The 12,752-nt window shown below is 37.6% G+C and overlaps 1 protein-coding gene across 1 annotated transcript in view; it reads left to right on the top strand.

Moving 5' to 3' along the window:
- Positions 1-12,752, top strand: part of SH2D4B (SH2 domain containing 4B) — a 62,722-nt gene that overhangs the window by 25,979 nt on the left and 23,991 nt on the right. The window contains exons 5-6 of the mRNA XM_071438746.1: positions 4,033-4,240; positions 5,268-5,395. Of these exons, the coding sequence (XP_071294847.1) occupies positions 4,033-4,240; positions 5,268-5,395 (336 nt within the window). The remainder of the gene's footprint in view (positions 1-4,032; positions 4,241-5,267; positions 5,396-12,752) is intronic.

Genomic DNA, 12,752 nt, shown 5'->3' with positions numbered 1-12,752 from the left:
CAAGAATTTTTAACAAGGGGAAAGCTCAGACAAAAAAAATTTAAAATTACAATGGATATTCATAGCATATGTTTGGGTTTTTTCCAGCTTTCACATATCTGACTGTAAATCAAAAATAGATTGATTTAGAAAATAGATTATAAAAAATGGAGAGGTCTTAGTCTTTGACAAACTATTTGATCAAGTTCAGCTGCAGCGTAGTATGAATTAATCCTCATCTATATCAAAATATTTGGTATTAGAACTTTGCCAGGACTGCTAATAGGGATTTCCCGAAGAAAATATAGAAGACAAAAGGCACCTTAGGTTAGCATAGAGAAAGAACAGATTCTCATAAACTGTTCATGGAAAACAAGGTGATCCCAAGCCAACCCCTCCAGGACCCAGAGCCCCTGCATACCCAGCTTTGTGGTTTGCTCTTTGTTGGTAAGAGGATGTTCACACTGCATTTCACAGAGACATTTCTGAGCTGGCTTTTTACTAGAACTGTTCATTTCTAGTATTGACAACCAGTCAATGGTGGCAGCATGGTCCAGTCTTGGATGTATTCACCAGTTTTCCAGGAGGGCTTGGTCACCCATTTTTGGCCTGCTGTGCTGGGGCTGCAATCACAGTGGTACACACCTCTCTGAGCAGCTCAGGCATTTCTACACAAGTTCCAGTTCCAGAAGGGCCAAAATTTCTTCATTTTATGAGCACCAGAGGATGTACCTGTAGTTGGTACCACCAACACCAGAAGAGAAAACTAGTCTTGGAGCTGGTTTTATAGGACCTGCTGAACTGTAAATCTCCCATGGGCTTGACAAATTCCTAATTTCCCCACCTTGTCAGTCCTTGCATTATTCCATGAAATAAAAGAAAGATGTAATTATAGATTATTATTTGTAGTAATTCTTTATGCTAGATATATGGATCTGTTATGGTGATCAGAGCTTTTAGGTTTTTTTCCAGATATCTAATCTCCCCACTGAGAATACTGACTGACTACACTATTAGTGTATTTCACAGGGGTCATGCCAGAAGTAAATTTACTGTAAAGGGACAGCCAGCTAAGAAAATGAATCTGTTTCTACTTAAGTCAGTACTAGAAGTCCTGACTACTTTTGCTTTCTTGTTACTGGAAAGGTTATGATATGTCTAAGAATAAAAGTAATGTAGAATTTTGGCTTCTTCTATCTTAAAATATTTGTGCTAGACTTGATCCAGACGTAAAGTTCTCCCTCCTAGTGAGATGGTTCTAAGCCATAAAGAAAAATATGAATAGTAATGAAATTCTATTGTAAGAAAAACTTTCTACAAAAATACACCCAGGTTTATCTTCAGACTCTAAATGACTTTCTCAGGATAGATAAATTTGTGGGAAATGTCAGTATGGGAGGATGGTTCATGTGGTATATATCATTTTGTCTGGGGTGTAGTGATAAACTTTTCTGTAGATTCCTGACTGTGATGCCTTTATTCCCAATACTATTTCTAGTCACCAAACATGGTGGTTATTGATACCAGTGACTGTCATTATTTGCTCAAAAAGCCCCTTGACCAATTAGAGATTAAAAGAAACTTAGGACAACCTAGGAACACAGGTCCACAGTTGAAGCTGTACTAGACAACATCTAAAGGTAGAGGAAAGAGAAGGATGTTTTTGGGAGTAACTACAAGGAGAGGGATAGGGAGAAAATCAAGAGTCCAGTAATGAGAAAAATGGATTAAGAGATCCTATGTATCCCTATGGTTAGTGATACAATTCAGATACCTCCACTGGGAAATTTCAATAAAAATTCTTCATAACATGAAAGAGATGATTTTGTATATAAAATCTCAATATCTATATGCAGCCTTCCCTATCCTTATGTGTACACAGACACGTACACACATGTATGAGCATGTACATAAATTTAAACACACATAAATACATGTACATGTCTGCATAGAGAGGGCTACATGTCATACTTTCAAAAGGTTTTCTGAATATTGATATTTAACAGTTGCTATTGATATTTAAGTATGCTACCTCATGTCATACATTTTGTGATAAGAAGTACTAAATTTTGATAGTTTGGGAAAATATAGTCTGGGTCACTGACTTCTGATGGTACAGATTTGTTGGCTGGCAAAAATACAATAGGAATGACTATTGAAAAGAGTGCCTATTATTGAGGAAAGAGGGACATGATATCTTACCTTTCTCATTGCCAGGCAGCCTGTACATCAGTGGAAAAGAGTTTCAGAAAGCTCCACGCATTCTGCCCTCAAAGTGAATATTGTGATGGTGGCAAACAGTGGAGGGTTTCTAGATGGCTTGCAAAGTTGCATAACACTCATCTTCCTTGCAGTCTCTCCTTGTGCTGCAAGCACAAAGTTCATCTTTAAAGTGACCATTATGAGTGGCTTTATAAGGGATAAATCACAGACATACTGGAGCCATTGAAGCACTATATGTAAACGACATTATCTACCCTTAAAAATAATGATCTCTAAGATAAATAGTAGTCTGTTACTTGTGTTTCCTGTGCTGTGCATTTGTTTGTTACTGTGTTTCACCAAAACTGCAGGGTATGTAGTTAAGTGAAACTGGAATCCTGCCAGTTGTATACACATGAAGCATCTATGACTCGTTTATTATGCTATCTTGATGAGCTTTAAGTCCTGCAAATCTTCCTGCTTATGATAATATTATATAATTCTCAGCTTAAAGGTCTTTTCACTTTCCCTCATTTGCCCACAAGGTTTTATTTCATTTCATTTGGCTTTGAGTGCTTTTATTTCTTGATTCCATTAAACCTTCTTAGAATTTGGGAGTTAAATCCAGTTATACTTCTGCTTGCTTTAAACTGGGAGTGTAAACAGAGAGATGCAAGCAGACTAATGAAATGCAGCTGTCTGGTATTATATCATGCATTCCTAGTCACAGGTACAGTCACAGGGGAGTAGGAAATGGAGTGCTCACTTTATGAACTGGGTATGATCTGAGCCAGGATAGTCATGGTAGGATTGATAATTGCTACTGGAGGCCATAGCTAGCTTCTTTAATATTTGCTTCACTGCATGTTAAAGGTTTGTTTTGCACTGCAATAATTTGCCTGCCTGCAGTTATTTGTTCAAAAACATCATCCAAACAGGGCTTGAGGCACCAGAAAAGAGCTGATAGGTGATGAATATTTGCAGTAGAATTCTTGGTGCATTTAAGTTATACCATGTCAAAGACAGGATTGTTGGAACATTAAAATGAAGAAGCTTTAGTGAAAGATGCCTGAGCCACAGTGGCCAGAACAGCAGTCTCATTGCAGGTTACAGAAATGGGTAGCTCCCTGGTCAGTGCCATGGTTAGGTGTGTATTAAATCTTCCATTACAAGTTCTGGCTCTCCATATGCAATTTCAGAGACTGAAGTGTGAGGCAGCCCCATCCATAGCATTAGCATGCCCTTTCCAATGGCTGTTAATTTATCCATTGTTACTGAAAGCATTTTTAGACTGCAAATTTCAAGTTGGAAATGTCTGTGACTATAAGTACCATGACAAAGATAGCATAGGCCTTTCAGAAAGCAAACGGCAGTGACAAAGTGCAACCTACATGTCAGTTTTTATAATGGTAAATTTTGGGAGTTGACTCTTCAATTCTAGTTATGTTCATAGTGGCCAAGAACACTGTTAGACACAGACTTAATTTAAAGCAGTAATTAACATCCTTTCTTGAAACATAGAACTTGGTGCACTTCCAAGGGAAAAGATATCCCCAAGCAGAATTTCTCTTATTACAGCCAAAAGAAGTGTCAGATTTAATCACAACATGTAGAAGCTCAGTAATTGCCAGTAGTGGTCAGATCATTGATAATTTGAGGCTCCTTCTAGAGGTGGGCCTGTGTTTGAAGCATCAGGGAAGCCATCCAGTTAACTGCCTTCTGTCATGTGTTGCAATTTATGCACTCTTAAAACCAGCTCATGTTTGAATAAGGGCACTAAGCTGCTCTGTAAGCAGAGGGCTCCATGGCTGTTTGCAATCCTCAATCTCTCCTCCCATTCATTCCACCCAGTGCGCCGCTCCAAGGCTGCCGACGAGGAGAGGAGCCACAAAGCGCGCAGGGCGCGGGACGAGTACCGACGGCAGTCCCTGCGCGCCATCCAGAAGGGAAGGGTGGCTGGCCTGAGTCATTTGTTCCAGGGGACAAACCTGAGCAATGATCAGGACATCAAACTGAACAACAACAGTGCGAGTCCTTTGCTGTCTCCTGCAGCGTCCAGGTTGGTTTGTGCTGGAGTGGTTTTGAAACAGTTTTCTCTTGGATTGCTCCCTCTCCAATCCCTACCATTTCAACAAGCTGTTCTTCTGGTTTTGGGAGTCCTCAGTCTTGCTATTTCCTTGTGATCAGAAAAAAGGATGTTTAAAAGAAAAGAAAAACGTATTTGATGCAAACTAAATGTCATTTATCTTCAGGCTGATTTCTTAGAATTCACACAGAGATGACTCCTTGAGAAGACAGTATGAGATCAGTATGTGAGGCTGAAGTCAAATGGACAAATGTCTTAAGCCTCAAGCCTAAAACTGCCTGCTGCTTAACAGCTTTTTTTTTCTTTCTTTTTTTTTTTACAGACAGCAGTCCTAAGTTTCAGAGGCTTTTAGTTTTTTGTGGTATTTTTTCAGGCAAAACCAAATATCTTTGGTATTTTTTAATCTTTCATTTGGCTGTTTAGGGAGCACAATTAATTGCAGGAGAGGAGAAGAATTAAACTGGAGGATGATTCCTACTAACTAAAACACATAGAAAGTAGTAGAAAGAGTAAGGCAGGCTGTCAAGCAGAGAATGCAAAGGAAACATAAAAGTTTAAACTAAACATTCCCTCTATTGCATTTACTGCTTCCTGTTTGGAGACACAGTGTATTATAGCTGATAGTGATTTAGGTTTTTTTGCCAGTAAAAAGGAATATACTCAAGAAAAAAGAGTTGCTTGTCAATATTTACATTGGAATAAAAATGAGGTGGAAAAGGAAAGCTGACTGAAATGTCCATTGTAGAAAATTGTTTTTTCAGTTTAAGTTCTGTAAGAAAATGTTTAAGGTGCCATTGCAAATATAAAATTCACACTACTGTGGTTTCCATAAAAACACCAAGTAAATTTAACAAATTTTAGAAAGTTATTCAGTGAGTTGTACTGAGCAGAAGTTACACTGACCATTTTGCAGCTGTATGCTTTGTCAACATGTAAAAGAGACTATTATTTATGCTGTCCCTTGTTTTCCCACCCTGCTGTACTCTGTCTTTGCGTGCAGTACCATCTGGGAGCGCCCTGCTCGGCCCTTCTCCCGAGACGTCATCATCCGCTGGTTCAAGGAGGAGCAGATCCCTCGGCGGGCTGGCTTGGAGAGGAGCACCAACAGGATTGCTCAGTGGTTCCATGGTAATTCCTTCATCTCTCATTTTGTGTATAACAGGGCTGTGAGCATCTGCTAGGGAAATTAATCTTGCCAGCTTCCATCCCAAAAAAAAAGCTTACTGATATGGTGAAACCAAGTGCCTGTTAAAACAAGACTTTTGCATCTTTCCTACTATTAGCATACAATTTTCCTGTTTTATATCTACTTATTAAGTAGATTAATGTGGGACTCATATCACCAAAGTTTTATTCAGGAATATTTGGGCCAAAATATACTTACTGTAAAATAGCAAGTTAAGTGAGATTACTGATACCAAGATAGGGTGAGAAGAGCTCCAAAATTAACTGGAAAATACGACAATGATGTGGTAGGTAGATGACCGAGGTTCAAGCTTTTGCAAGATTTGCAAAGAATGACTTGAGCTCATATCTTTTTAATCATTGTTTTACTTTGTAAACTGGGGGAGCGTTTTTTGTTTCTTACTTTCTTTTGCAAACAAATTTTTTTTCCCCTCAAAAATAATTGAGAGTGTATAATTTTAGGGCAGCTTTCTTGAAATGGGACATATGCAAATCCAAAATTTGCTGTCTTATCTGCTGGAGTTGCTAGCATCTCTGAGACTTTTGCTTTGTATAGTGTTAGCAATGCAGCTGAATCTTTGATATCAAATTCACCGGTAAGATGTCTTATTTCCATAGGTATTAGCAATGATCTTTATATTCAGTATTCTTAGACATGAAAAAAAAGTTCTGGTTTAATAGCTGACATAATTGAAGGACCAGCAAGACTTTAAAGTTAAATCTGGTTTTTTTTCATTGCTGCTTTAGATGAGTCTATTGCTTTGTTCAAAGCACTAAGCTGACCCTCATCTCATTCATGATTCTCTAAGGCTAGGATGATGATGTGTGGGTGTTCTGAAGTGAGTCAGGCAAGGAAGATTTCTGAATAAGTGTAGTGTTTCATGTGTTTCAGATTTTGTTTATGAGACACAAATCCTTATGTGTTAAAAGACATCAACAAGCTGTTATTTTCATTGGCTCAATTGGTCTAAGACACTGAAGTCAGTCATGTACAGCTTGTAAATTCTGAATACTTTCATTTCTTACAAACAGTGATGCAGACAGTGTTGTGTGTTTCCTTAGGGAAGATATTAGGTGTGGTTGCTTTCTGAAAGATAAACTGATTAAAATTCATTTGTGGACATTTGCCAGACGTGCTTCCAACCAGGATGTTTCTGTAAAAGGAGGTATCTAGGCTTGAGCCAATGCATGTGCAGTCTTTCTACTAATTTTGGTGGCTTTTGGATTAGTTTGCTAATCTCTGAAAGGATTTAGACATTCTTGATCATTTATTAATTTCCCAGATCATGCTCTTCATATCTTGAGAAACTGAATGCAATGACTTATAAAAGTGAGACAAGTACCTGATTTTTCCTTCTCTCATTCAAAGAGCCAGACAAAGACAGTCAAGTTACACTCCCAGCCTAAAGCTCAGTTGTTTTCTTTGCAGGGACTCCTGTATGTGCTGTTTTGGTACCTATTTGCTGCATGAGTTCTTTTGGCTTTTGCAGCTCTGGTCAGATTATTGTAACAATTGTAAATTGTGAACAACTCAGCTGCCTTGTAACTCTACTGCAGTGGTGGAATCTAAAGAGGCTCTTACACGTGCAATAATTAGTGTTTGGTAGTGTTAGCTGCTGTCTGTGTTACTGTTTGTAATGGACAAAAAGTCTGAGGAAAGCCAAACAAACACAATCACGGATCCTGCTGAGTTGGAAGGGACCCACAAGGATCATCGAGTCTGAATCCTGGGCCTCTTGTTATTTTGTATTGAATTCAGGGAATCAGGATACATTATGAATTATTTTTGTCTATGAACAAATAGGCAGCAGAATATATTTAACTCGTATAAGAAATTGGCAGTACAAATGAAAGCCATTCTGCAAAGCCCAGAATTACAGCTGACAACTTGAGCCACTGGCTCACCTCAAGCATCTCTCACAGCAGGTATAATCAGGTCCTTCACATCCTTGAGTAACTTCTGTATTTTCTTATATCTCAGTTTTGGACCACAAAGTGGGAGTTTAATATTCTGCCTCACGTTAAGGGTTTTTTGAATGCAATGCACTAAGAGAGCTATTGCAGCAGTACTGAAAAAGTAGATACCAGTTTATTACAGAATTATATGTTTTTGCCAGAGTCAGTGGAGCTTGGCTTGCCTGCTTTGACTGTCAGGCTGTTCAGCTTTTTAGCTGAAGTTAAGCATTAGCTGATTCACTGTCTTCAAATTGTACTGTGGACATATAACTTATTCTAGTTATGCAGAGATGAAGCTTTGAGACAGATGTGTGTAGCTAAAGTAGCAAAGTACAAATCATAATGCAAACGTCTTTTTCCTCATATATTTGGCTTATTTTCCACTTTAAGTCATCAAACCAATCTGGATTCTGTTTAAAAATACACATTGTCTGAGGCATTTTCATGGTACATGAAACACAGTAACATATGGCTTGCTTAATGTACCTGAAGTTTTCCTTTTGTCTTCATTTGAAGAATCACTACAAAATGTTTCATTTGAAGCAGGGTAGTAAAATCTGTAGTAACAAAAGCTCTTTCAAATCAGAACATTTCTTTCTTTATTCACAAGAAGTTCTTAAATAAATATCAGCTTCAACTTTATCTATCTCTATTTGTCTCTTGAAATCATCATCAGTTATCTAAATTTCAGCAGATGTTTTTTAGCTCATTTGAAATAGGCTTTACTGTTTTCTTCATTAAAAAAAATTGATGTTAAGGATACAAATTGTAACATACAGCTGAATTCTGGATGTAAACTCAGTTATGTTTTCCTCTGTTTGAGTAATAGATCCCTGCCAAAACCCAGTTCATTTGCCCTTCTAATCTAGAATGATTTTCTTAAGTTTGCGAAGAAAAAAAAAGTATCTATTTTCAAATGTTTTATATAAATTAAACTCAACTCGAATTCTGTCCTAAATCATAAAATTATCTTTACTTCATTTGGGTTGTGAAGCAATGAACCTTTTTTTAAGTAGCTTATGCCCACTTTGTGGCCACAGTGCTCAATGCTCAATTCTTAAACGATTAAAACAAAGAAGAATCGGTGCCAGTGATTAAGGTGTCACCAGGACTATCTTGGGATTGAATCTAATCAGTGACTATTTATTTTGTATTGTCTAATAGTTTCCTTAGGTTTGAGTGAAAAGAAATATTTAATTGTTTGACTATGAAAGCTAAGAAATTGGTCTGAATTTAATTAAAGGTAAATTCTGTACAATGTGATAACCAGAAAATTAATAATTGTATTCTGATTTCCTACCTGCTAATTGATGACTATAAGCATATTAATCAAACTTATATGGGCATCCTAATGTTGTATCAAGTTGTATGAAAGGTTTTTTTTCATTTAAATTAAGAGCATTCTTTGCCAAGATTGCAGTTGCTGATATGCTTTGAAAGCAGGGAAATAAATTGGTGTTTAGGATGGGAGAGCTGTCTCTCAAACAGGCTGGAAAGGGGGACACATTCCTTGTTTTTCTAAGTTTAGCTTTGAACAGGATTTTTCTTTTCAAACCCCTCTGGGACCCATGCTGAATAAAGGGAAAGTTATCAGTCTTCCCTATACAGTCTTCCCCTTCTACCTGTTGAAGAGTTTTGCCAAATTATCACAGACATTAGCAAACTGTGGTTTTCAGTTTACTGCAGGCATAAGACACTTGGGATAGAATTCCATAGGGCAGCAAATCTAAAGACTCTTCCTCCCCTAAGTATTTGACAAAATGTTGCTGGTAGCTGAAGTGTTCATTATTTCCATATTTGCTCTTCCATTTGTCTTTCAACCTTTCTCTTATGCTTGCAATCTTCTTCTGAACTTTTTTTTCCCATTCCAATTAGTTTGTCAGCTGTTACTTTTGACAGTTTTGATATTTTTAACTTCAGATGTTAGACTGTTCACCCTCACATACTTTGTTCTGTGTTTGGTTATTTTCTATTCAGAATATAGGGGTGCTGGTCTTTGCAGAGGGTGTGGATTGCAAAATATTTCCCCAGGTTTAGTTGAGAGCAATGTTTTATGATTGTTGCTGTTTATACACAATATAACAGGGATCTCTCAGGTGTGCTGTGAGCACAGTACAGAATTTATTCACTGCCTGTCTGTGGGTGGCTGTGGGCTTGCTTGGCAAGCATCTGCTGCAGCACTATCAGATCTCCACTTGCCTTCAGGTTGAAAGGAAAGTTCAGAGGCTGATATCACAGATCTGGAAACATGAGGTAGTTGCTCTAAAGGCTGTACCTTTAAAATGTAATTGCAGGAGCATGGGTGCTATTGTGGAGAACCATTTCACCAGGGGAAGTCAGGAGGAGTTGATCAGAGCAGATCAAAGGATGGATTGAAAGAATTCTGAGAGATGCAGGAGCTGAATAATCTCTGAGGTCAGGGGAGCCAGGGAAGAAAATTTTCAGTTTATCAGGAATGTGTTGCAAACGTTTACAGATCAAGGTTTAACCCAGATGGCTAATGCTGTTTTCAGGAAGAAACTTGTTTCAAGAGGAAAATCTAGCACACCAAAAGAGTGATAATGGTTCTGCAAATCAGGTGTTCTCAATAAAGGAAAGTCTAATTATTCTGAGTCCTTGAACAACAGCGAGGGCACTCAGAATATTCATATAACTGAATATTTCATATAGTGGGAAATATAACATGTAGTCTGTGTTGTAATATTTTTAAAAGACACAGAAATGGCAGTGGTTTGTTTGAAAAAACATCTAACAGTGAATAAAGTTTGCTGCTTTGAGCACAGCAGCATGCTTTTTCTTCTGCTCTTGAAGAGGAGCCTGTTGTTTTTCAATAAATGCATTTTAGGAAGATGTAAAGCAAGTGTTGTAAATCTAGCAGAAGTATGGCCTTCTTGATATTAATGATCTATTTTCTAATTCACTGTTTTATCATTATCTAGGTTTTTCCATCTATTTGAGAAAGTGTGCACATAGACTATCTGCTTAAGTAAACTGCGCCCTAGGGGTCTGGGATTTTTTTTTTTTCTCTTCTGGAATTGTAGCTGATGATAAAAAGACACAAAGTTTGTTAAAAATCTCCTGAATTGACTGAGAGCTTTTCACTGTCTTCCACAGGAATTAAAGGATGCAAAAAAAAAAAAATAGCTATATGCAAGGCTTGGTATCTAAAACATTCTGTGGCTGGGAAACATCTGGAATGGAATCAGAAAATTCCTGACTCAAATGAAAATTGTGAATATCAATGCACCTGTTGCATACATTTGCAGGACAGATCCAGTTCTCTAATTTATGCAAGTAATGAAGAAGGGAAAGTTAGATTTAAAAAAGGGGTTACAGAAATAAAAAATTATTTTGAACCATTGTCTGGGAAAGATTAAAAAAAAGGATTCTTTCAAGATGATTGATTTAGAAGAGATTATGTCTTACTTCCTTTATTAAAAAGAGAGTTCTCTCTTCTCTGCCAGTCAGTTCTGAGAGAGGATGGGCACAGTTGTGATCAGCAGTTCAAATATCTGTAGGCTTTGTGGCTTGTGGTTGCTGCAGGGATACAGCCAGGTCAACACAGGCTGCCAGATATTGCCACCTGGTTGATTTTGTGTAAAACAAGTAATGTCACACTCAATTAGTATCAATCAGCATCCCAAATCTGTGTGGTTTTCTCAGAAAAATTAGGTAGGGATGGAAGTCACCTTTATTGGGAATCTTGGCAGGAAGAATAGACATGGAATAAGTTTGGACACCAAATTACACTCTCATCACATAAACCTACATTAGAAAGTGTGTTGAGAAGTAGTTAGGCCTGAGTGGGAAGGCAGGCTCAGCTGTCACCTCTGCTGTCCCCACCCTGTGGTTACACAGAGCACAGGAGATTGTGCTGTTAGTCCTGTGCTTTCCCCCACTGCTGAACTGAGGCACAGAAGGATGATATTCCTGTCACAGTGCTGCTGCAGGATGAATGAGAGCCCTCTGGTGTATTATACAGAGGAGTTGCTAAACCCTCTGTGAGGCTGGAAAATCTGTCTTGCGTTTCAAGGACTGAGGATTGGCTCAAGCTGGGTTTGTACCATTGCCTTTAAATAGTAACACTATTGTAATTTTACTTCAGAATTATTATAAAGCAGTGATTTTTATAACCTACACATACAGGTTTTAATGCAGCGCCAGACATGAGCCAGTTTGTCCTTGTAGTTTTATATATATTCTTTACATGGGTGGATATGAGCATGAGCTGTTATTAGAGTCATGATAATTTTTACTTCTTTTGCTTCCTGTGAGATGGAACATTCTTTTTCTGTATTTCCTGAACATATTCTTATCAAACATTTATCAAAAATATTCTGATAATATTTTTCAAAGATCACACAGTATTTGGAGTTAAGTGTTGAGGTCCTATGGTGGATTCTGGTACTTGATTATTTTTGTCCTCAGTCAGACCCATAACACGAAAAAACTCAAATGCTTCCTCAGCTTCAATTCAGCTCTTGGCTTCTTTTTTAAGAAATGAGAGGTGTTTTTCTGTTTTCTGAGAAATAAGTTGCTCCTTCACACACTAATTCATTCCACTTAGGTCATAATGATTGTTTCAGTCTGTCAGTTCTTTTGAAGGCTTTGGAATTGTTTTTCTTACACCATTAGAGTTCCAAAGTGTCTACGCAGACAGGTTATTAGCAAACAAAATAAATGTTTTAGACTCATGGCTCCTCTTGGAAGGGAGCAAAGTATCAAAGTGAGGTAATGTGAGCTGTAACAGGCTGCAAGGAGAAAGGAAGCACAAAAGAACAGCAGGGAAATTGTAGAATGAGGCAGTTGAATAATTAATGTAAATAGGCTAATTGCTAATGTGAAATGAGCTTTCTTATTCTTTTACAACATATTGTCCTTCTTGACTGCTTTTTAACTGGAAGCTATATTCTAAAGATTTGGCATGTTCTGAAGATAGAAGGCAGCAATTTTTCTTGGCAGGTATGGCAGACATTTAGAATGAGAGATAATAAAGAACACATGAGCACAAAGGGGAAACAGGTGTGGTGTGCTAACAGTTTCACTGACACAAACAGGTCAGGTACAGAGCCCAGAGAGTGCAGGGTTAGTTAAAAATAATAATTTTTTAAAAGAGGCCTTTCAAGTTTGTCAGAGAATTCTTTGCATAAGTGAAGAATATTGAGCAACTTTTTCAGAGAGTTTACTCCCAGGTTAATTTACTGAAAAAATATTGAAAATCAAATTACTCTACATTTTGAAGACATCTTCCCCTTTCACTTAAAACACTTTTAAGATTTTCTTCTCCATCTGCTATGGTTAGAGCATGCCATTGTAAGCAATTATGATCTTGCTCAGTAAGCCA

This window comes from Agelaius tricolor, unplaced genomic scaffold (assembly GCF_023055355.1).
Source record: "Agelaius tricolor isolate 1412-34295 unplaced genomic scaffold, bAgeTri1.0.p SCAF_13, whole genome shotgun sequence".
Classification (NCBI taxonomy): domain Eukaryota; kingdom Metazoa; phylum Chordata; class Aves; order Passeriformes; family Icteridae; genus Agelaius; species Agelaius tricolor.
The sequence above is the reverse complement of the archived record's forward strand: the minus strand, read 5'-3'. Positions and strand labels throughout refer to the sequence as shown.